This window comes from Acomys russatus, chromosome 10, assembly GCF_903995435.1.
Source record: "Acomys russatus chromosome 10, mAcoRus1.1, whole genome shotgun sequence".
Lineage (NCBI taxonomy): Eukaryota > Metazoa > Chordata > Mammalia > Rodentia > Muridae > Acomys > Acomys russatus.
This window is the reverse complement of record NC_067146.1, coordinates 24,426,156-24,451,917: the sequence shown is the minus strand read 5'-3', so window position 1 is coordinate 24,451,917 and position 25,762 is coordinate 24,426,156. Positions and strand designations below refer to the sequence as shown.

The 25,762-nt window shown below is 37.0% G+C and overlaps 1 protein-coding gene across 2 annotated transcripts; it reads right to left on the bottom strand.

Moving 5' to 3' along the window:
* On the bottom strand, positions 1 to 25,762 carry Tfec (transcription factor EC). Of its 2 annotated transcripts, none has more exons than XM_051151903.1 (6): positions 25,492 to 25,762; positions 6,616 to 6,730; positions 5,400 to 5,456; positions 4,386 to 4,461; positions 1,370 to 1,517; positions 1 to 492 (listed from the first exon to the last, which is right to left on the bottom strand). In XM_051151903.1, the coding sequence occupies exons 1-6, from the start codon at positions 25,669 to 25,671 to the stop codon at positions 115 to 117; spliced, it is 954 nt and encodes a 317-aa protein (XP_051007860.1). In that variant the 5' UTR covers positions 25,672 to 25,762; the 3' UTR covers positions 1 to 114. The 2 variants fall into 2 exon arrangements, with proteins under 2 accessions (XP_051007860.1, XP_051007859.1); XM_051151902.1 differs by lacking the exon at positions 25,492 to 25,762 and adding an exon at positions 19,116 to 19,522.

The window sequence follows — 25,762 nt, the reverse complement described above, 5'->3', positions numbered from 1 at the left end:
CAATGTATTTCCTTTCAAAGAATTACGTGAAAACAATGTATGAGACACAGATCATGGTTGCATAGCACCAGCGTGAAGTTGCTTCCTGGTTGATAACTTGAGCCTGTTTATGGCTTATAATTCTTCGCCATCCTCTGAGCTAAGGCTGCTCCTACTGCTCTCTTTGGAAATAGCAGGGGATGTGGCAGAGAGTAGTGGGTCTCTTCCAAAGGGGCATATTGTATCGCTCAGCAGCATGCTGTCCAATCGCTGCTCCTCTTTCAAAGCGGCACTAAATGATAAATCTGTGAAGTGAGACAAAGGGTCAGAGAAGGCCACAGCTTGTTCACAGAACTCCGGGCTTGTCCCTTGCGATGGAGTCAGTTGTTGGCAATAGCCCCCTGGGTTCTTCTCAGGATGGGTCTGCTGTCTGGAGATGTGGGTATCGAAGTCAGCCGTGCCAAGTGAAGCCAGCATGGGCAGGCCATGAGCACGCGCTTGTATTTCCAGTTCCTGCAATTTCCAATAAGAAGTATTAAAGAATTCATTGGAAAGTTTGATGTAATTATTAAGCATGTTGGAAGTAAAACAAAATATTAACTAGTGTTCAAAATGAAGAGGAGAGCAAACTACAACAATTTTTATTTATTTATTTATTCTTTTACAAATAAAGTTGGTGTGTTTACAACACCTAAACATTACTTAAAATTTTTAAAGTCCTTCAGTGTCTGTAAACTTCATGGCACATAAAGTGCCTTGGACCAAATAGTGTCACATGTAAATTGTGGCAAGTCTTCCATTTACTCTTTCTGGTTAATCACCTGCCGTGATTCAAGAGTGTCCCATTGAAATAGGGTATGTGCATTACTTGACCATATGCATGCTTGCATTAAAAAGAGATTATAAAGCCCATATTTTAAAGTTTTGTGACACGTAAACAAATGAGAAACAACAACATAAACTTCCAAAATATGCCTTGAGGCAAAGAAATCCATAGCAATGTTACTAAAGAAATGAACGAGGTGGAAGAAATTTATTGTCCAAAATCATCTTAAAGCCTATGCTGCACTTTGTTGTTTGGTTTGGGTTTTTCAGGGGGCAGCGCGTGTTGAGATAATGCCATAGGTGGGCTAAATAAACATTATTTTCTGCAATTGGTAATTGGTTCTCATTCGATCTGTGTCCATTTAAGTCGTTTTGGTCTTAGACCTCTAATCAAAATCTAATTGAAACAGCTCAATCCGAAAGCTTCTAAGAGGCAGTAAAGTTCTTTTTCCAATGAAAATGTCGTTGTTAATAAGAAGAATCTTTAAATGAAACCAATAAATAAGAGCAGTGAAAGGATCGTCATATGTGCGCTGGCAGCTCAAGGCAGCCACCCCATCACTACCTGAATGCGAAGCATAAGCTGCCGGTTAGCGTGCTCTAATTTCTTCTGCCTGTGTTCTAGCTCCCGAGCTCTCTGTTGTTCTTTTTGTAGCCACTTGATGTACTCCACGGATGCTTTTAGAATGGTCCCTTTGTTCCAGCGCATATCACTGTAGAAGGGAGAGATAACCTTTTCACAATTGTGCATGTCAGCAGAATTCATAAGAACTTACAAAATCTTCTACATTAATATGAAATAATGATTTACATGACTATTATTCACTCTTAGATATTATTGCTTCTGAATAGAAATTTTAATAGAATAGTTAAGAAGCCCTTATATAGTAAAATTAATCCCAGAATGAAAATAAGTGTCAAAAGAAAGTAATAAAGTGACTTTTTGTGGGAGAGCTAAATGCAATATCATGATTCTACCATTACAGTTTTTATATTTTTAGTGAAAATTGCTTTTATTATTAACTCTAAGATTAAAATCTATGTGCAGTATTTCTGCATTAATGAACTAGGAAATGTACATTACTGATGACTTAAGCCTAAATTTTTAAAGATCATTTCAAATGTACCAATCTTTTAACCTATTTCCTAATATGGTTGCTTTTGTTTCTAAGAAAGAAAAAATACATTCTTCCTTGAATGGTGATCCTGAGTGGTTGCCCAACAGCAGAGTTGGGTAACATTTTTTTATGCAAGAAAGCAAGCTTCCTGGAATCTTTTAATCAATTTTTTTCTGCACAAACTATAGCATTGCTATTTTTGAAGTTGAATTCAAAACCCAATTTTTAAAGTTGAATTCAAAAACCTATTTTTAAATGGTTTACTATTTTTAAACATTTACGATAACTTAATAGAATTAAATGTTTCTGATAACTATTTTAAGTTTTAGCATAGAAGAATAATACTAAAATGCTTTTAACATAGGAGGAGTAATGACTACAGCTGTGTACAAGAGGCTAATAAGGACTTTAATACCTGAAAACATCATGGATGCAATGCTGCATGAGGACAATTAATATGCATTAGGATGAAGAAAGAACTAATTACGAAGCATTAACTGTAGCGGGTAGAAAATGTTGGCGACTGCACCTGAAGCTCACTTCATCCACTAAACAGGCTGGCCAAGCAAGCTCCAGGGTCCTCCTGTCCCCAGCTTCTAGCAGTGGGATGATAGGCAAGCACATACAAGCTGGATGTTTATGTGGGGCTGGGGGCTGGACTCAGGTCTTCCTGCTTGAGCAGCAAGTACGACCCACTGAGCCATCTCCCTCACTCCAAAAGATCATTTACATACAGCAAAAAATAAACACCTAGGAAAATTTAACATTTTCCTACAGCCATTTTTGCTTTACATTGTCAAAAAGCTATTTTGAAATGTTTCTGGTTTGTATAAATCTTTACAAATTATAATAAAGTTAATCATTAGCAGCAACTACTTAATGGAAGACACATTTTCACCCATCAGCAGACGTATTGAAAGGCTTTTGAGTGGCCACTCATCTGCAGAAATGCACCAAGCCAACTCAGTGCTTGCTCAATTTATGTGTCACTTTTCTAGGGCCAACATGGCTGTTAGGATCAATCCTATTCACAGGGCTTTCTCTTATGGTGGAGTAATTATGAACTGTAACTGAGAAGCACTGAATCGGAGTTCCTGAATCGGAACTCTAAAGCAGTACCAGGAACCCTCTGGGTCTTTATTTGTGGGGGGCGGTGGGGGCCACGAAGGAGGAAAAGCAAGAAGCTAAGGGCATTGTCCATATAGCAATTATCTTTAAAGAATTTAATACTTTTAGAAGAACTAAAAGGTTGAAAATAAAGTCAAAACAATAAACACTAAGGGATAAACTGGGGTAGGAGTCTCTTCAGGTAAAGCTGCAGAAATATATATCAGCTGTCACCTTGGATACGACAGCCACTTCAAAGAGTTAGCATTTTATAACAACAACAACCAAAAAAAAAAAAAAAAAAAAAAGACACGTCTGATTTATATTTCTCTCAAATTATATATCTCCTCTTGTCCTCTTCAGACAAGGTTCTTTATGTAACCCAGGAAAAGCAGCAAGGATTTTTAACTATTGATTCATCTCTGTAGATTTAGTTGTTCGCTTTGAATAACAAAACAAGCCCTAAACATAGTGAATTTAGCAGATTTGAACATATATAGCCCAAATTTGGCCTGAGTTCTTAGATAGTCTGAGCTCTATGTTGGGTTGGTGCCTTCTGCCATGTTCACCTTGATGCCTGGGCTGTCCAGTGTGCTCATAAGAAAAAGTTTACATTTTTTTCTAAAATGAATTTTTAAATTGCTGCTACTTACTAGGTTTAAGGAAATAAGGTTTTTTAACTCTTAAAAGTATCTCTTTGTCAAAACCCTCACTTTTCTGTATTGTGGGTAATTGCTGATATTTGAAGAGATTAATTTTACATCATAATTCAACCTGCAGATCATGGCTTTGCTTTTTGTATGAAAACTCCACTTTCTAACTTGAAATTTTAATAAATTATTTCTTGATATTTTCAATCTCCAACACATTTGTCTTTGTGTTTGCCACCAAAACCTTCTTGGCATCAATCAACAGTATTTTGCAATTCCATTTTTTTACATGTGTATCTCCTGATTTGAACATATTTAAAATTGTGGCATTTCAATGTTAATATTCATATAAATCTTAAGGTGGAAGAAATACTATTATCACAAATTGAGTAGCCCAGTCAGTATCATGAGCAGCCTTTGATACTATCACTAAATTTCCAATATTGTTCGTATGCTGAGAGCCACTAGGATCTGAGAGGAATTCATATACTTATTGCTATGATCAGAAAGATGAGTCTCTGAAATGCCTTGATGCCTAATAACTTACCACACTGAAATAGATACTCCAAAGGGAGACCAGAAGTAGACTTATCTTTGCTGTAAGATGCTTCGTTTCCTGGTCATTGGATGTGTCCTCCCTTTTCCCACCCACCCATTTGTAGGGCAGAGAACTACGACGTTATTGTACAAATGATTTTGAACTCACGGATCATTAGACTTTGGAATAAGAGTGCCAAGCTCCTTGATTCGGTAATTAATATTATACCTTCTTCTTCTTTCAACTATTAAGAAAGAAAGTTATTGATTATTCTCATTAAAACACAGTTCACTGTTGATCATCTGTAAATTTAATAATCTTTTTTAAATAGTAAAAAAAATTCCCAGTTAGTCAAAAGAAAGCTTTTTAAAAAATCAGATAAAATTAATATTAATGGTAAAATTGTGAATATATACTTTATTATAAATTGATAAAATGTTTTGCCACCAAACACTTTTATTCTTTGGATTTCCTCAAAATGTGATACATACACACACACACACACACACACACACACACACACACACACACACACTCACACACACGTATATTTATTTTCATGATTATCCTGTTTGGTTGATACTCACACATACACAATCTAGCAGTCTATTAGACCTTTCAAGGACATTGAGGACAGTGTACAGAGGGTAAAGCATGGAGAATGGCATTTCTCCACTTCACATATATGGTTATCAGAGTCAAAATGACCTAACAAAAGCACACAGAAATCAGCATTACAGCATAAGCGATGCCACTCCGATAGCAAGTCATTGGAAAGGGAGGAAGAGGTGATACTGAACAGTGAGAATGTGCTCTTTTTGCTGGCACTATTGAGTCATGCTTCACAGCTGGTTCGTTTCGTTAAATCTGTGAGCTGGTGAATCACAACACTGCTCAAGGGAGACAAATGCACTCACCGCACCCTAGCCACGCACTCCCTCCTCACGAGTGCAGGCTCCAAAGAGAGGTCAGGTTACCTCATTTTATAAAAATGCAAAACTCTTTCAAATGATCTCAAGGTTTGCATTTCCAAAACTGGGTCGAGTTGCTAAGCATGAACAGTTAATTTCACTAATCCAATTTCGAGTGGTAATGGAACGACAGCAAAAGACTCTGTACGCCATTCCCCACATATTTCCTCTTGTGTTAGTGTTGTTAGAGGAAAAGGGAAAACATACTCACTGAGGTTGTGATTGTCCTTTTTCTGTCTCTCTTTCGCCAAAGCTCTACTGTCAGTTTCTGAACAAAAGAGAAATAATTAAAAGCGGGCTTAGCTCTACCTTGAAGCCTTTCTGTGCAATGGTCAGAAGTAGGTCAGTAGGTAGAAGTAGAATATCGCTTGTTCCAGAATGGTGTAATAACTTGTCTGGTGCGAAGAAGAAGGAATTTTAAGAAAAGGAAATGGCAATGTCTTTAGGGCCTGGAGTAGCAGAAGCCTGATCTGCTTTCTAGCTTTCCATTAAACAGTCATGTGATCAACTACCAAACTTGGTGCCTCAGTCTCCTCACTTGTAAAATGAATATAGTACAATAGCTACCTGATAATAAATAAATAGGAAGATTATACGTACAGGCGCATTGCACAGAAAATGCTAAGCTCTTCCCCAGCTTCTACTATTATTCCCATAATTTTGAGATCCAAAACTTAACTCAAACTCTTCAAAAATCACTATGATTGCTACATCAAAGGAACTGGAGCTAGTCATGTAGTTCCTGTCAAATCCATTCTACCACTCAGAAAACGGCAGTTATCTCCAGGCTGGGTGGTGGCCAACCTTCAAGAGAGTCCACAGTGATCCGTATTTCCTATTCTACATAACCTGTTCACTCTTTCAGCATTAGTTGGGGTTCTGATACCAACAGACGGTCAAGGAACTGTCCAAGTCTGCTCATAAAAGCTACTCATATTGTGTCATCTTTAGAACCTTCTGGAGAGGTCCATGCAGGTAAAAAGCAAAACTACTTGTCAACATACAGCGTTTTCACAACCTGTGTATGTACCAGCTCTGAAGTGTGTTGTTCAGCCCCAGCCCCAGGTCACAGTCTGTACGTGGATGATTTCCAGAGCGCAGCCTCATAAGAGACTCTTAGCCATAACAATTGCCTTAAGGTCTCCTGGATCCCTGGCCCAAGAAGATGTAATCATATTGTAAATGTTTAAGAGAAGCATATGAGCAGCTACTAAAATACTGAGTCCATTCAGTTAAAATGTAAATGATAATGATCTAATGTCTAGTGATATTAAGAAATGATCGGCTTACTCTCAACACTTCTCCCTTTTAGTTATTATAACTGTACTTCACAACTTATCCATCATGAGAGGATGTCATTCATATCTTATGAAACTGACAAAATTATTAAAAGGTAAAATCTTTTTTTAAAAAAAAATCAACATTACCTGCAATTTCCTTTTTCATGGGTAGAATATTTGGGCAAGAAGCACTCGTAAGGCCAGCATTAACTGGAGAAATGTCTTGCTCACCACTGTACACATCCAAAATGCTACCAGATAACTTAAAAAAAAGAGAGAGAAAAGACCAACTAATTACCATCATTGTTGCACACACATACATACTTAGTAGTGTACCTTACTTAGTAGTGTACCTTATGTCCCTCACTTTAAATTTGTCATTAGGCTAATGATCATGACAATAGATAACATGTAAATTTTAAACAAATTTTGTATATTGACTGTTTTTAACTACATTATAAAATGCTTGGTGATAATATATGCTGAAAATAGTTTTTGCATCTCAACAAAAAGAGATATCTGTTCATGCATGAAGGCAAATTCTGATGAATATTCATATATCTATGGAGGTTTGACCCAGATTATAACATGGTTGTAAATTAGTACTGTTAAACTATCTTTCTAGAAATATAAATATACATCTTAACAAATCTAGAAGCTCTTGGCAGACCACAAGTACAGTGGTCAAACACTTGGAGCTTCAGAATGCCGTCAGTACTATCAGAATGTAGCCAGCAAGAAGAATTTTATGTTGTTAGTGAGTGGGAAACCAAGGTTCTGGGAAGGGCTCCTTTTTCCCATTGTATACCAGTGTTCTAGATTATGATAAATACCCCAGCTGGTAACCAAGAGTGCACTAAGACTACTTTGTCTCTAGTGAACACAGGCTCTGTCCAGTATTAGACACTCCAATTCTTGATAATGCTTCTTCAGAAAAATCTTTTAGAAGCCTAAGGTGCTTTATATACAGTTCAAATTGCACTGATTCATTTCTCAAACAATGTTTATTGATCATCCAGGAAGATTTAATTTAAAAAGCATTCTTATTTCAAGTAAATACCCATTTCTTTTTTAAAAGTTGCATTTTCAACATAAGTTTTAAAATTATAAAACTTTTTATTCATGTGTCTTCTATTTCTGGACAGTTAACACAAAGCTGAATAAAAAACAAATTTTTTCTTTTTCTTAAGGTCTGGGTGAAATGTGTGTGTGTGAGACAGATACATATGTGTGTGTGTGTGTGTGTGTGTGTGTGTGTGTGTGTGTGTATGTATATATATTACATTCATATTTATTGCAAAATTCCAATTCAACCCAAGAGAATATTTCAAGATTTAGAATTAGTGTGATAATCAATATAGACAAAGTACTTATTAAGACTAAAATTAATTATCAGGAAAATAAATTACTATAGTGTATGAGATAAATGTATATTTCTAAGAAAAATCAACTATGAAATGACATTTAAATCATCTAGTACATAAATGTATGTTCATGTAAGGAAGTACACTCTAGCCTGCTTTTGGCACTTTGGCATGTATTTTAGTATGCTGATATCTTTATCATTAACTCTATTAGAAAGTCTCACACTTAATTTATACAGCCTATATTTTACTACCATTCCTTTACATTGATTTCTGTAGCACTAAAGATCAACCCAGGGCCTGACATGTGCTATGAGCATACTTTATCATGAGCCCTTGGCCCTACAAACTCAATATATTAAAGTGTGTTTTTATTTTACAGATTTTAGATGAGAAATACTTAAATACCTAGTCCATTTCAACTTACTCGTTTTAAAAACAAACAGGTTGCTTCTGTTGAAAAGATGATGCATGTGAGTCAACAGTGACAAATACAACAGGGAGCACTCCGCAACAGTGACAAATACAACAGGGAGCACTCCGCAACAGTGACAAATACAACAGGGAGCACTCCGCAACAGTGACAAATACAACAGGGAGCACTCCGCAACAGACCATTTCCCTGAGAGGTGCGCCATTTAAACAGGCCTTTAAACACACACGTTTTCCATGGTTGTTTTTTAATAGCTTGTTGGTTATGAGCTGAGAGGCATCCCCACCTGAGTTGTGCATTTCCACTGTGCCTTTGAGAAATACAATGGACATGCTGAACAAAAAGAGAGGGAGTGAAGGGGAAGGAACTAGGTAAAGGGCACTTTTCCTCTGAAGAGCTGGAATTCAGATAGCTTTCAATGTAGGCTGGCAAATTGCAGAAATGTTAAAGAAGAAAAGGAGCCCTAGCCCATGTACTGTAACAATGGAGTGAGTGGCTCCTAACCACAGGGTCTACAGTACCTGCTCAGACAGTACTCTGTGCATTATTCCTTAGAAACGGGCAGGATTCTGACAATGAATCTAATCCTGCTTAACAGTAGCTAGATTACATCATCTCTTGACCTCAGTTACAGTCTAAGTTATGCCCTAAAGTACAATGATTAATCTCCTATTTGATTTTATGCTGTAGGTACTGTTCTATTTTATGTAAATGGTTAATCACTTTTTGAATATCATTAGATGGTTGAGTTTGAAGGCGTGTAAAACACTTCATGTCATCTAAAGAGGCTTCTCTCCATGAAAAGTTATGAGCCTGCAACGTTTGTGGACATTGAATGCATACATAGCCATCTGAAGGAGCTTACGAAGCAAATTCATATCTTCCTTTGTCAAAGTTATGAATTAATTCAGTAACAAAGCCTAGGCCTACATCTTTGTAGATCAGTAACCAAATGGATAGATGCTTGATGAAGATGTGTTTTTTCTTGTTAAGAAACAACAGATTTATTTCTCAGTAAGTTAATACAATTGACATGACAGAGGATGATCATACTGTTAACCAAATCAAATAAAAGTAAATAATTTATCTTAAAATTCACTTAAAAGGGTCAAGAATACATCTGTACAAGAGGAGGCCTCTCTCTGGTAGAGCGAGAATAACATCTGCAAGAAGCCACTCCGTGAAGAGCAGTGATTGACAGTGATCTTGTGGTATCTAGATTTTATTCACCGCTCCAGTCCTGAGGTCTCAGGAGCAGATATAACCTGGATCTGGGCATCTTAAGCAGCCCATCTTTCCTGGAAGCAGTCAAGTGGGAATAAAACATCTAAGGAATGTGACTATTTTAAAAAAGAAAAAAAAAAAAATTAGAAATGATATAAAAAGAAAAGAAACAGAAATGAAACCAAGTTTATTAATTAAATCAGCCTAAAATAAATTAGTGGACATGTTTATAATAAAGTATTATAGAAAATACGTAAATGTAACAATGAACCTGCAGGAGAGAATTTTATGACTGGTACTGTAATCCTGATCAAAAACCAGGGGAATCACTGGGCTTTGGATAGCACCCGTTCTTGTTATTTTGCAGAATTTTCACAGTTTCATTACCTTCCAAATACTTATGCTCATACAGATAGATGTGGACTAAGATCAATCAAATCAAGAAGCATGGATGTTTTGCCTGAGTGTATATCTGGCACCATGTGTGCTCCTGGTGGGTGCAAATGCCAGAAGGGTGTTATCAGATTTCCTGGGACTGGGATTTCAGACAGCTGGGAACACCGCATGGGTGATGGGTATTGAATCTGAGACCCATGGATGAGCTGCCAGTATGCTAGCTGATCCAACCATGACTGTGCTACAACAGAAGGTCCATGAATCCAGTAGTTGTTCAGTCCATGAGGTTGGATGTCTGAGGTGGTTCAGAATTCCAAAGAAGTAGGCTCCAATCCAGTGAAGGAGTGGACTTGGTAGTGAGAGTGAGGGCAAGCACACAAAAAACCAGAGCTTCTTTCCCCCATGTTTTTCTACATGGGCTTCCACCAGAATTAAAGGTGTACCTTCCTACCTCAAAAGATCCAGATTAACAGTGGGTCTTCCCACTTCACATGATTTAATTAAGAAAAAAAGTCCTTCACAGGTGCACCTAGCTACTGGTTTTAGCTAATCATGGATGTATTCGAGTTGGCAACAAAGGATAGCCATCATTTACGTGAATGATAATACTATTCAATGTCAGTCACTCACCTCATCTGAAATGCAAACTGATTAGCAAACCTGTAAACTAGATAGCTGGTGCCACCCACATTCACAAAGGTTTTCCCACCCCAGCTAACACACTCTCCAAAGATCCTCCACACAGAAATGTCCAGAGGATCACCTCCTGTGTGATTGAAGGTCCTGCGAAGGTGGCCATCAATGTTAACTATCATAATCATTGATGGTATTTCCAATTTGAAAGCCACCTTTCTCTGATATCATATAGCTCTGTTACCTCCCTTAAGCTTCTAATCTGCTGGCATATCTGACATCAATTTTTTTTCATTCAACATTTGTGTACCTTTTACTAGCTGTCTCTTGTGAGTTACCTATAAAAAAGCGAATTTTAAAAGAAGGCTAATTATAAGCATCTATATACCCAATGAAATCCACCCCAAAGATATGAAGAATTATGAAGTCTACAGAAATGAGTAGTCTACCATCAGAGTGGAAGATTTCTACACATTCACTTTTGAATGTTTCATTTTTGAAAAGTCAAGCAGACAAAACAATGAGGAATGTTATGAAAGATTTGAACAAAAGTAGTAGTGTTCATTCATACATATTTACAGTTCTTGCAAAAATAGAGAACACATGAGTCTCTCAAATATCATTAAAACATTCAAACATTGACTATATACTCAGACAAAAGAAAAACCTCAACAGAAAATTCGTACAGCACTTGATTTTTTTTTTTTAATTTAATGTGTTGGGCAACTCAAGAGTAATGATTAAATCATGCTGAAATTTAACAAATGAAAAATAACAAAAACACACATAAAGTAATTTGTAGCATTTTGAGAAACAACTTTAAAAAAAAAACTCGGGTTTAAATAATAAGCCAAGAAAAATAGATGAAGGCTGAAACTAGATAAATTATTGTTTTCAAGAGGCCAGGAGAAAAATAATCAAATAAAACAAAAACAAAGCATTAAAAAGTAAATTACACCCCAAAAATTCTACCCTACAACTAGTATACACTTTCAGCAAAATGGCTGTATACAAAATCAACTCAAAAAAGTCAGTAGCCCTCCTGTAAACAAATAACAAATGAGCTAAGAAAAAATTTGGAAACCACATCCTTCACAATGGGCACAAATAATATAAAGTGTCTTGGTGTAGCTCTAACCAAGCAAGTGAAAGACGTGTGAAAAAAACTTCAAGTCTCTGAAGAAAGAAATAGAAGAAGATATTAGAAGACGGGAAGGTCTCCCATGCTCATGGATCTGTAGAATCAACATAATAAAAATGGCCATCTTACCAAAAGCAATCCGCAGACTCAATGCAATTCTTATCAAAATACACAATTCTTTACAGACCTTGCAAAATCAATTCTCAACTTTAAATGGAAAAACAAAAAACCCAGAATAGCTAAAACAATCCTGTACAACAACAGATCTTCCAAAGGAATCTCCATCCCTGATCTCAAGCTGTACTACAGAGCAACAGTAATTAAAGCAGCATGGTACTTGCTTCTTGAGCAATGGAATCGAATCCAAGATGTATATGTATGGACATTTGATTTTCAACAAAGAAGCCAAAGCCATACAGTGGAAAAAAGATAGCATCTTCAACAAATGGTGCTGGTCTAGTTGGAGGTCTACATGTAGAAAAATGCAAATCGATTCATACTTATCACCCTGAACAAAACTAACGTCAAAGCGGATTAAAGACCTCAACATAAAAGCAGACACCCTGAATCTGCTAGATGAAAAAGTGGGGAAGAACTTGAGTTCATTGGCACAGGAGACAACTTCCTGAATAAAACACCAACAGCTTAGGTTCTAAGTCAACAATTAATAAGTGGGACCTCATGAAACTGAAAAGCTTCTGTAAGGCAAAGGACGCTCAACAGAACAAAAAGACAGCCTACAGACTGGGAAAAGCTCTTCACCAGCCATACATCTGAAAAAGGGCTAATACCCAAAATATACAAAAAACTCAAGAAATTAAACATCACCAAACCAATGAACCCAATTTAAAAATTGGGGTACAGAGCTAAACAGAGAATTCTCAACAGGGGGATATCAAATGGCTGAGAAACACTTGAAGAAATGCTCAGTGCCCTTAGTCATCAGGGAAATGCAAATCAAAATCATCTTACACATATCCGAATGGCTAAGATCAAAAACACAAGTGACAGCACATGCTGGAGAGGCTGTGGATAAAGGGGAACAGGCCTCCATTGCTGGTGGGAGTGAAAACTTGTACAACCACTTTGGAAATCAATCTGGCTCTTTCTCAGGAAATTGGAAATAGTGCAACCTTAAGACTCAGCTATACCACTCCTGGGCATATACCTGAAAGATGCTCCACCATGCAAGAACATTTGCTCAGCTATGTTCATAGCAGCCTTATCCTAATAGCCAGAATCTGGAAGCAACCTAGATGTCCCTCAACTGAAAAAATGGATAAAGAAACTGTGGTACATTTACACAATGGAATACTATTCAGCTATCAAAAACAAGGAAATCTTGAAATTTGCAGACAAATGGTTGCAAAAAGAAAATCTCATCCTGAGTGAGGTAACCCAGACCCAGAAAGACATGTGTGGCATGTACTCACTTATAAGTGGATACTAGCCCAACATAGATGTCCTCGGAGAGACTTCACCCAATGGGGTATAGGGACAGGGACTCCCAGATAGACTCGGGGTAGAGCACTGTAAGTTGTATGGAAGAGTTGGGGGATGGAAGGATGGAGGTGCGGGGTAGGTTGTCAGGAACTCCACAAGGAGACTATCAAGGCTGGCAGATCTGGACCCAGATGGTCTGCACAAATTGATGCAACAAGGACATTGCAAGCAGAGAACCTAAACCCCCTGTTAAGATGTACCTGATGGACTGCTCATTCTCCACATGGGGAAGGAGGGGAGAGCTGGGGACTGCCACTGACACGAGCTCTGGTGTCCACTATTTGATCACTGCCTCTTGGCAGAAAGGCCCTGTGGGAACACAGGAGAAGGGGATGCAAGCTATCCAGAAGAGACTTGATAGGCTTGGTCAGACCGTGGGGGAGGAAGAGCCCATGGTCAGAGGTCTAGGGGATGGGAGCAGGGCAGAAGTGGGAGGGAGGGTAAAAACAGAAAGAGAAGAGTGAGGTGATTACAATTTGGATGTAATGTGACTAAATTATAATAAAAAAGAAAAAAGAAAAATTAAATTCACAAAGCATAAGCCATTTGAAGGGAAATAAATTAGCAATACTAACCTATTCCTATAAGACTGATCAAAAAAATAAAGAAGATAAACAGTCAAATAAACAGAGTATATAATTAGAGAGTAGGTTTAAATGGTGGCATAAATAATATGCGACTAATCAGCCACTCTTTGCTTTAATTTAAGGCCCATGCTATAAGCTGGAACCCATACATGACACTGGTAAAGTAGTCATGGACCGAGAGGAAAACCTACTACTATTGTTGAGTAAAGTAGCACAGCCATGAAATGACTCTAATCGGCATGGTGCGACTCAGTCAGCCCTCATCAGAGAAGCCTCCTCTTGCAGGATATGCTTTTAAAAATGAGATCCACATCGGACAATGTGCAGAGAGTGAGAGAATTTTGGAGCTCTCAGTCCTAAAGGGGATGTCATTACCAAACTCCTACCTTCAAGGTTCAAGTATCTATGAAGAAGATGAAACAGGAAGATTTAAGAGCCAGAAGTGGTAGATGACTCCAAGGAAGTAGCACCTTATAGACATGGAGGGACTGACACCTATGAATCCAGAGACTGTGATGATGTACCCACGACCTTCAGAGGGTCAGACCACACGAAATCCCTACACTGAGTAGGGAAAGTGGGCAAAAATCCCCATCCCTAACCAAGAATCTCTTTGGAATTGATACTTGGGAAAGGGAAAATCAAATTTCTCTGATGGGGTGTCACTGGGTATATCAACCAGACTCCCACAGGCCCCAGGTCCAGGAGTAGTTGGCCAACACAGAACCAATTCCATGGCTTTTTGTTAAGTTGGTTTTGGTTTTTAGCTGTTGTTACTGTTGTTTTTGTTTTTTATTGGTGGTGGTGGAGTTGTTTGGGTATTTTTGTTTATTCATTTTTGTTTGTTTTTTGGAGATATTTAATTTTTGCCTTATTGATTTTCTTTTTCTTTTTTGTTTTAATCTGTGTCTTTCAATTCTCTCTCCTTTTTGAAGGGTTTCCATTTTTGAGATAGAGGAAACAGGAAGTCGAGTAGGAAGGGGGCTAGGGAGGAACTGGGAAGAATTGGGGAAAATGCATCCCATGGGGCGGAGTCTAGGTAGCTCTGGCTGTCTCTATCTAGACCAGGCTAGTTCTGATCTACAGAGATCCACCTCATTAACACCTGTTAACTCCCAAGTGCTGGGATAAAATGTGAGACAAGAAGCTCAGTCTCCAATGAAAGAATTTTTAATTAAACAAAAGATAATAAGCTTTTCTTTAGCATCTGTACCAAGATAAGGATGTCTGGGTTCACCTTTCATTCAACAGATAGTCTACCCAGAAAAATTAGCCAAGAGAAGAAAAAAAAATCTCACAAATTATCAAGAAATATTCAAAATAAAGTGGTCTCTGCTCACAGATGGTATGATTCATAATCTTATATTTGGAAAATCCTGATAGTCCATAAAAACAAAACATACAAAACAAACAAACAAAACAAAACAAACAAAAACCAAAGCCCTCCCTCCTATTTGAAGTAACAATGAAGCTGGCTAGCCCGATTGTATAACATAAAACCACCATATGAAAACCAGTTGTATTTATATACATAAGTGATGAGCAATCTGAAAGAGAAATTAAACGCTTCCATTTAAAATAACTTCAAAAGGAAAGACTTGGGACTAAACTTAACTCCCAAAAACAAAAGATGTACACGCTGACAACTAAAAATACAGATAAAATTAAATAAGACATAAAAATAGGTAATAACCATATTTCTAGTAAGAGATAATATTGTCAAGATGCACTACAAAAACAACCATATAGCCAATGTTACCACCGTCAAAAGCCAAAAGCCAAGTGTGTTTTTGAAGAAATTGGAAATCATATGTTAAAATTCACATGGATTATCTAGGAACACTAATAAACTAAACACAGTCTTGGAAAAGAACAAAGTGGAGATGTAATATTTCTGGATACCCACGCTGATGACCATGCTATGGTCCCACAGAAGGGTACCATTAGGACACCAAGACGATTATAAAGGCCTGTAGGGCATAGTAATAAAGCCAGAGAGACACTTTCTAATATAGTCCAGCAATTTTAACAAGGCTGCCAAAACCACCCAGTGGCAGATGGCAGTCTTTCAATGAATGACATTTGTTTCAATGGCTATCTACAGGAAAAGGGGTAATTCTGGGTCTTATCTTCCACACACTTAAAAATTAACTCACAGTGGGTTAAAGAACTAAACACAAGTCAGACAACAATAAGACTCTGGAGAGAAAATGCAAAGCTCTTGATAACGGTGGAATCAGCGGAAAACCGGTCTGCCAAACTGTAACTTTCAGTGACACCAGCGATAAATAGCTTTGTCTTTGTTTATCATTGGTTCTGTCCAGATAAGAAAGCAAAATCTACAACCAAATTTGTTGTAGAAGCATCTACACACCTATAAATTGTGCATATACCCACCACCAGGGAACCTCAGAATTATGGCATAAATTCCACTTTAAATTTATTCTTTTTCTTTTCTTTCTTTCTTTTTTTTTTTTTTTTTTTTTTTTTTGTTTTTTTTTGTTTTGTTTTGTTCTGTTTTTTTTGTTTTGTTTTGTTTTGTTTTTAGTTCAGATAGATCGCTTTCTTGTCATTCTTTATTTAAGGGCATTATCATCATTTTCTCTAATTCTTGCGATGTATTTTCTTTGAATATAATTATAATAGCTGGTTTAAAATACCTTCTTAGTACATCAAACATCTATAACGCAGTTTATATTAACTGCTTTCTGAGCCATATTTTCTCATTTTTTTTTTACATGCCTCATGATTTTTCTGTTGGAAGATAGACAGAATAATCAGTTAAATGTGACAAACCTCTTTCATGTTTATGGTTTTCTATTTCTTTTTCTTAATTAAACAGTTTTTATTTTTTACATATACATTTAAATTACTGTGCGTATATGCAGTAAACTACCTGTAGCAAGAAGAACCATCACACAGTCAGGAATTATATAAATGTTACATTCTTAGTGTTTTGGCTCTTATATTATTCTTACTCTTCGTGAACTAGAGGCAATCTGACCCTTGACATGACGTTTTAAAATAATGACGTTCACTTTGGAACTTCATCTTTGCTCTCATTCACCAAACTCTTGGGGTCTCTACACCTAAAGTAAGCATTCCTCTCTAGCGCATCTCAAGCCCTCCTAATAAACTCCCCCTTCCTTGTCAAACCAACAATGTTTACAACGCCTTAAGATCTATCTGACCTCGAGATTCTGGGGCCTAAAGTCCCTGAAATTTAACTCATATATGAATCCCAAACTCTTGTGTCAAGAATTTAAAATGTCATTATATAGCTTGTTTCTAACCAATTCAGTTATTTTCCATTGGCCTTAAATATGTAAAGCCTTGTCATTATCAAGTATACACATTCTAGAGTTTTCCCATGCCACTGTGGGTGAGGGCTGATTACAATGAATCTGTGTATTCATAGGTGGGGAATGTTTCAGAGGACACTAAAACAGAACATAAAAACATATGTTATACAATAGTCAATAATTTATTACATGTCAAGTATAACATAATAACTAAAAAATCTTAAGTCATCCTTATAACAACTTTATCATGTATAATTATCATTCCAAAATAAAGCAATTACAGTTCAAAAATGGAGTAATGGTATAAAAACAATACACATATAAAAGTAATAGAGGTTGCAAAGGAGAAAGCTCAGCGTCTTGTAAGCGCAAAGACACAAGTTTGATCTCCAAAACCTATGTTGGGGTGGGGGGAAGCCAAGAGTGGTGGTGTTTGCTAGTAATACCAGCACTAGGGAGGAGGAAATGGATGCCTGGGACTAACAGGCACCTAGTCTTGCCTATACTGTGAGCTCCAAGCCAGTAGGACACACACCTCAAAAAAAGGCGTTGAAATAGTAGCCTCGATTCGTGCGTGTATGACTCAAGGCTGCTGCCTCTACCATCTACCCAGCTGCAGACGCATTCTTGTCTTTCATGCATATTTGTCTGTCTTTTTTCTTTCCCTCTGATCTCTTCTGAACTCTGCCTCATCAACCAAACACTTCCTCTCCAGGGTTTAACCTAGGGGCCAAACCCCATCCACAGGCTCACCAAAGTACTAAAGGACTAATCAACGTAAATAAAACATCAAATGGAGCTTGTCCTTATTGCTTTACATTCAAATTCACTGAGTGACAGAAGACTCCACACTATACACTTCCTAAAAGTAAATCTAGTCCCCAAAACTGACATTTTTCTGAAAATGAGTGTGTATCTGCTAGGTAATTTCATTTTAAATAGACAAAAGTGAACAAAACTTATGAAAGGTTACAAGTTATATTTTCAAGTAAATTTTTAGTGAAGTAACAAAAGGTAAAAGAAGCCCTAATTGGGCTGTGTGTGTGTGTGTGTGTATGTGTGTGTGTGTGTGTGTGTGTGTGTGTGTGTATGCACACGTGTGCGATATCACATACTTAGTGTGAGTTTTCAAAGGACACCGACTGACAGATGTGTTTGTTTAGATCCTTGCCTTTTGCTTTTCTATGAAGATATTCACTGTGAACCTAAAGGGGTAGAACTGCGCAGGAGACTATTTGATAGAGAAACAGGACATGAAAGAAGATAAACTCCTGTTATAAAGAGGCGCGCTGCAGGGCAGCGCGGGCTGCCGAACGTATGCGCACATGAAACACTGGCTTTCGAAAGATTATTTTACTTCCTTGTGAGTGTTGATTCATTTAGATGCAGCGAGCCCTATTTTTCGAGTGTTAGGACAAACACCACCAATTGCCTAGAACCGTATTCTATTTGTTAAAACATCATTCCGAGGCTTAGACGACAAACACTGAGCCACGAAATCCTGCTGTGTTATTTTGTGACTATTATTTTTGTTCCATTATAAGTGAATAAAAATAACGAGCGGGGCTGGAGCCGGAGTTCCCTTGGCAAGCTAGCTTTAACACAAATAGGAAAAATACAAAACCGGATAGTCACACAGTTTCACATGACATAGACTATATTTCATTTATTGTTTTAGCACTAAATTAATAACACAGTTGTTAGTATGCACACAAAATAAACACTTCACTGAATCTCCACATTTTTATATAAAGGTCACAATAAAACATTAATTTTAGCAGATTTTGGGTTTTGTTTTTTTTTTTTTTTTACTAAATAAACTTATAATTTCTTAGCATAGCCCACAACACTCAAAAAGCTGTTTGTAAGTAAAGAAGCTCTTCAAAACACACAGTTAATACATTTTAAGCTCTTCAAAAAAAAAAAAAAAAAAAAAACAGTCAAAACATTTTAACGTTGTTGTCTACAGACCTTCATTTAGTGACTATATCTCTATACATTCTAAATTTGGTATTTGATCGAGTTTCATCGTCAAACAGTGAAAGAATTTCACAGTGTTCTTACCAGTTTCAACTTGGATGGGTCTAAAACCTTCACAATAGCAATGGTTTTCTCTTTCTCCTTCATCATTTTCTTTTTCTTAAGCTTGCAAACAATTGCCAGGAGAGGCATACAGAAACTTCTGCACTAAGGTGAACTTTGCTTCTTCCTTGGACTTTAAGACTAATCTGGCCTAGACTGTGACTGACAAAAGCTTGTTCACTGATGTCATGCAGTCCTTTCAAGTTCCAAGCAAGCATGGGGGCTCGTTAATATTTACTCAGCCCTTGTCTCTGGAATGGTCTTGAACTATAGCCGTTTACTTAGATTGCCAAATGCCACCAGAATTGACAAATGCCTGCCTGAAAAATACCTGAGAGTGTTAACATAAATGAATTACTATCTACGAAGATATCTCTAAGAGAGAAGAATGAACTAGACCCAGTAGGTAGAAATGCCAGGATGATATCTAAACTGAGAAGTTAACTAGTTACCCAGCTTCAGCGTAGCCAGGAGACAGACCGGCCCCAGGCCCATCAGTTTTGTGATCCAGCTACCTTCTTTCATTGGCTAATGCATGAGGCGACTATTGCATAGTTTCCTACAGGGAAGGAACCAAGCTCTGACTCTTCTATTCATTTAAAGAATGAGTTTGGACCACATTACTGAACATCCCTCATCATCTTTCTGCTGTACAAAATGCATATAAAATTACAAAAATACATCCAGTCTCTATCGCAGAAGTGTTTTCTGAAAATCATACACAGTTTTCCACGAAAATTCTACTACAAAATCATTACCACAACATGTAGTCACGCAAAGTGGCTATATTTTATTGTTACCCCCTCAATACTCCTACCCTCTATGCATTAAAAGTTCTCATAAATAGGAATTATAACGGGAACAACTAATTATAGTACTGTACCAGAATTTATAGCACCTTATTCCGTATTTATCTGCCAACACCCATGTTGTGCGAGGCACTGTGCTAGCTGCTAATGATGAACTACTGAACAGAATGTTGTTTGAGAAGATGAAGTGTTGAGAGTCATGAAGATTATAGAGATCTTGAATGTAATTGGGACAGGCTATAGAGGTAGGAGAGAGTAAAGCAGAGACAGAACAACATGATTCTTGGACGTTCTGTTGTTGTTATTATTATTATTTCTGATCAACTAAAATTGATTTGGTAGTATAAAGTACATTTAGCTAATGTAAGCTTGAGACATCTGTTGTAAGACACTAGAAAAACAAGCAGTAGGGTATATAAGTCGAACATGGAAAAGAAAGAACTAAGGTGAAAATGCCATGACATCATCAATAAAGTGTGTACAGATGCATGAGAAGAGCTGACTAAAGACTGGGCCTAGAGACACAGCACTTTGCCCTATGGAAGAAGAGAAAGAGTCAGCAAAATGGATGAAAAAAATCTGGCATTCTAAGATGTGTATCAGAAATTGCCGTGGGGCGTGGTTAACCATGCCAAATGGGACTTGTAAGCCAGGTCAAATAAGAATAGAGACATTGACACCAAATATTAAATTGATATATTAGTTTTTGAATTTTGAGGTTTTAGAGGGAGAAAAGGAAATGGGAAAATTATGTCATTATATTATAATCTTTAAGACAATATTTTAAATTGATTGATGTTAAAAATCTTTTTAAAATCATGAAGAGAAAAGCTTCATCAGATATGTTGGAAGGAAGAAAATGGAGCCAGTGAGTTTTGTTTTGAGGGGTGTGTGTGTGTGTGTGTGTGTGTGTGTGTGTGTGTGTGTGTGTGATGAAATAACATGATGGTCAGAAAGCAAATGTAGTCAAAGAGATCTATTTGAGTTCATGTGATTTGAGGAGATTATGGAAGACTAGAACAGCACTGATATGAACCATCCTGTAGTGCAGCATAGACTGATGGTCCAGGAGGAGATGCTCAGAAGGAAAACTTCTTGGGAATTTACCAGTGACCTAGAAACTTTTCTACTTTAATAGGGTGACAGAAAAGTGACACAAATGTGGAGGTTGAAGAGAACTGCTAAATCTATTGAGCAAATTCTAATCTAACTGCACATAATTTTCCTCCAAAGCATTATAGGAAGTTTCTGAAAAATTGATAGTGGATATGGGGTAAGTTGAAAGTGTAAGGAAAGGTGATGATATTACATAGTCTCTATTACTGGTAATCTTACAGAGGAATAGCTGTAGGTTTGTCTCACACTTGTAAGCACTTTGTGAAATTTGCTGATATGCACGTTGTGGTGAGTGTTTCTCCTTTATCTGCTCAGTAAAGATGTGGCAAAATAAATGAGTTTATCCAGCACTGAAATTTAGCCATAATAGGAAAACAAGAAGTCAACGGTGCGTGTATAGAAAAATGGGTTATATTTTGGACACTAGACAGATTAATGAAGAATTCTTAAATATTGTGCATGTAAAATAATAGCCATTGAAAATAGTCACATTGATCCAATTGGTGTGACATCTCAGTGAGCTTTAACAAGAGTAAACTAAGAAAGCTAGAGAAAATACAATTCAAAAAATAGGATGTGATAATAAATGTGTGAAAGAATACTAGAATTATGGAGAAATTGACAAAAGTAAGAGCTCATATGTGACCTTCTGAGGGATGGTTAAAATGGAAAGAAGAAAAAGATGGAAGCTTAGGAAGTGGAGAACCTGAAAGGTCAAGGTTGATGAAACAAGAATGACTGGGCTGAGCATTGTCACTCCTTGTGCTCTGGGTCCTTGTTCTAGTTTATACAGATGTTGCATAGGAACCAATTCCTTGTAGAGGAGACCACCTATACAGAACACAGAGAAAGGGGCAGGTCAATGCCATTTCATGGTCTAGTCACTATGTAGTCATTGTTAGGCTAAAATGCAAATCCCCAAACTCCTTCCCTGAAAATTCAGTTAAATTAAATTAATTAGAAACTTTATGCTGGGTTGTGGTAGCGCATGACTTTAATCCCAGCACGTGGGAGGCAGAGGCAAGTGGCTCTCTGCGAGTTAGAGGCCTGGTCTACAAAGTGAGGACAGCCAAGGCTACAAAGAGAAACCCTGTGTTTTATAACCAAAAAAGAAACTAGAAAATAAAAAAGAAAGGAAGGAAGGAAGGAAGAGAAAGAAAGAGAGAGAGAAAACCAGCCTTATTATACAAAGAAGTGGCCATCTATCCAAAATTAAATCTCATCTGACCAGCTGTGTATGATTCTCAATCAACCGTGATGTCTGAAGTCTAGCATGCTAGAGAAAAGGAGGAAGAGCTAGTTTTTGATGGAAAGTATATTTAGAAACAGTGAAGAAGAAATGGATGCTTTCACAGACTGTCTTTAGGCCCTGACTTTCACACATTTATTTGAACACTGCCTAACTAAATGACTCACTGATCAATGACTGACTTCAGTCTACAAGATGTAGCAACTTCAGTAAAACCTTCTCCATTCCCTCTTCTTGTGACTTCTAAAGGATCTTAACTCACAAACTAAACAGCCACCTCCTCAAGATAATATGGAAAGAGTATGTACAAACTTTACAGATAACATTTCCGAGACTAATAATTGGACAGTGAGTAAAGTAATCAAATAGAAGATAAGATAACATCCCTTCTTGGAATATGATTCCAGGAATTAATACTGACTTTGACACAGAATTCTTTCTACATTAAGGTGATGACGCCTCTCTCCTTTTTTTCACCTCTGAATATTGGCTCTGAAATGATTCATATTTTATCATAGTAATTTTTCTGTCTTCAACAAGGGACTAAATTTTATGCATCTCAATCTACTAATCATAGTGAAAGAGTCCAAACTGAGGCAGGACCTCATAAAGGGACTTGATTATAAGCAAGGCTTCAACTAGGAAATGTCTAAATTAAATCACTCCTGGATAATCTACAGCAGATTAGATGCAGAATTTTATGCTTGAATATAAGCATTAGATAGATATAAATAGATGATAGATAGATAGATAGATAGATAGATAGATAGATAGATAGATGATAGATGTCATACATACATACGTACATATAAACATACATACGTACATATATATGCATAATCACACACATATATACAGAAACACACTAAGAAGGAACAGTGGGCCCTACAATCTTTCACAATATTATATGATCTTTCGCTTGTACTAAGCATTTTGCAATAATCATTTATTGCCTTCTATTTCTAAAGTGCAGAAGGACGCAGCATTTTTTAGTCAAATGACATTGCTTTGTTTTATAAGCTAAAGTGACAATTAGATTAGTTCTTTTAACCTTTTAGGGTCTGGAAATACTTTCTGTTCTTTGAATTAGTGGAGGAGAGTCACATTTTCCTCTTTAAAGCCTAATTCCACACCAATTGTATCCCCAACAATGTTCACTTAACAGAATACAATGCACTCAGAATACTGTAACTAAGGATTAAAGTGATGGACTGAAATCACAAAGAACTTGAATGAAAACTAAAAGTTTACTTTGTGTATTTAAGTTTTAAAACACTTAGTTGTGCTTATCAAACCCACATTATCTTAGAACTGGATATGAGGCTCTGATAGGCTTTTCTCTCCCTGGGCTCCCTGCTGACTACAATGCAAGGGCCCCTGGGGCACAGTATTTGAAATCAGCATCTCTATCAACAGACTGCATCTCATGAAGTGCTTCAAACCAAAGTCCACAGGCTTAACATGCTGACAGAGGACTTCTATATCATCTTTTTTCTTTTAAAGGAGAGAGAGAGATGTAGATGTCCAAAGTTCAGTGGTGAAATTTTAGCTGAAGAATCCACATGAATGTAGAATATATGAAAACACAGCATTCATTCTCTTCATCTCTCTAACTAGTGATACTATTAACAGCAACACACACAAACGCCTTAAACAGCAACAGTTCCACACACTTGCATAGTGTGGAAGATGTGCTCGGCACTGTCTCCAGTGTTTGGCATACCCCAATCATCTGAGCTTCACAGCAGCTGGAAGATGAATTCAATACTTCTTCTCATCACGCACGGGAGAAAATTGAAAGGAAAAGAACTCACCCATCTTGTCCCAGATTACCTAGTTAGTGAGTGGCAGAGGCAGGTTTGGACTCCTCAACTGGATCTATAATCCTATCCTCAATCTAACCTTTATTTGTCTTTTCATTTCTTTCCCACCAAAAGCTTCCCTTTCTTTACAGAGATGGCTTAAGAAATAATGAGAAAATGAGGAAAGTTTGGGTTTTTTTTTTTCTTATACTAATTTTTAAAAGACTGTGTTTCTTCTTTGCTCTTTCTGTTCCTATTTTTTTCCTATACACTTGTAATAGTTTTGATTGTCAACTTGACACAAGAATCACATCTCAGTGAAGGACTGCCTAGACCAGACTGGGCTATGGACATGCTTCTAAAGGGGTTTGTTTTCAGTGCATTAGTTGGGTAGTAAGACCCATCCTATATGTGGGTCCCATTTCATAGGCTGGACCCTGGGCTGTACAAGAAGGAAGATTGTGAGCTGATCACTGGCATGATGCCTTTTCTCTCTCTCCTCTTGCCTATGGATATGACATGACTAGCTAGTTCACAGTTCAACCATCTGACCTTCCTCACAGTAGTGAATTGTAACCTTGACCTGTGAGCTAAAACAAACCATTTATGCCCTAGGTTTCCTTTGGCCAGAGAATATCATCACAGCAACAGAAAAGAAGCTAGGAATTACTGAAGATCTAGTTCTCTTCTTTCCATTGTACTGTCTTTAATGGAACCATAATATATATAAACTGAAGGTGTGGGTGCTGAGTTGACATAAATGGTAGAACTATGAGCTTTCCATAGCGTAGTAAGAAATAACCAGTTTCAAATGTATTAAACTGCAGTGCAAATAGCCAAAACATGAACATAATACATATATAATTCCTGACTTTTGTAGTTCTTCTTGCTGTAGGTAGTTTATTGTATAGATGTATAATAATACAAATGTATTGAAAAAATTTAATAAAAATTGATTAAAAAATAAAATTAAAATTAAAAAGGATCATTCCATTGTAGTTAGCATTTTTTAGAGCACAAGATTTGTATTCTTTAACTTCTGCCAGTTTCCATCTATGGCTATTTAAAATATTGATGAATTCAACTAAAGTTAATCAGAAAATCTAAACCTTTACAACTAGAATTAAACCTTCTAAAACATAGGATTATTAGTGGCTCATTGATAACTAATTGAATATTAAAATGAACTAGCTAATGTAGTATTAAAATGAGCAGTTATAATTTATTATACATGATTAATATGTGTACAATTAATAATTATAGACCAATTAGTTAAAAATATATTTCTTTTGTCACACTTCCATCAGAAATATTTACTACAAAAGTGTTAAGTTCAATTCCTAGCACTAATGATAGACTTTATAACCATCCATTGAACATACATGCCATTCTGCACCGCCATCTTCTTTCCCAAGAGCCAGCAGAGTTGTGAGTGGATTCCCTGTACAGCCAGCATCACTGTCTGGGCTCATAGGTCCATGCTCTGCCAGAGGCATACAGCTTGGCACTGGAGGTTGTGCTTTCTTGAGAGTCTGGTTGAATACCTGATGGTCAAGGGTCATGAAAGGTGTTACTTGCTGTCTTGGTATCTTTGGTAGATGAGGCCTTGCAGAGGTTTCTAAGTGTGACTGGACCTACAAATTCAAAAACAAA

What these genes read in the sequence shown, in the direction of transcription:
- Tfec (XM_051151903.1), bottom strand. Translation starts at nt 25,671, where the DNA reads ATGACCCTTGACCATCAGGTATTCAACCAGACTCTCAAGAAAGCACAA. An exon ending in ATGGCGGTGCAGAATGGCAT is followed by an intron (nt 6,731 to 25,491) that starts GTATGTTCAATG and finishes CTTTTTTTTAAG; the next exon opens with TTATCTGGTAGCATTTTGGA. An exon ending in AAAGGACAATCACAACCTCA is followed by an intron (nt 4,462 to 5,399) that starts GTGAGTATGTTT and finishes CTTTCTTAATAG; the next exon opens with TTGAAAGAAGAAGAAGGTAT.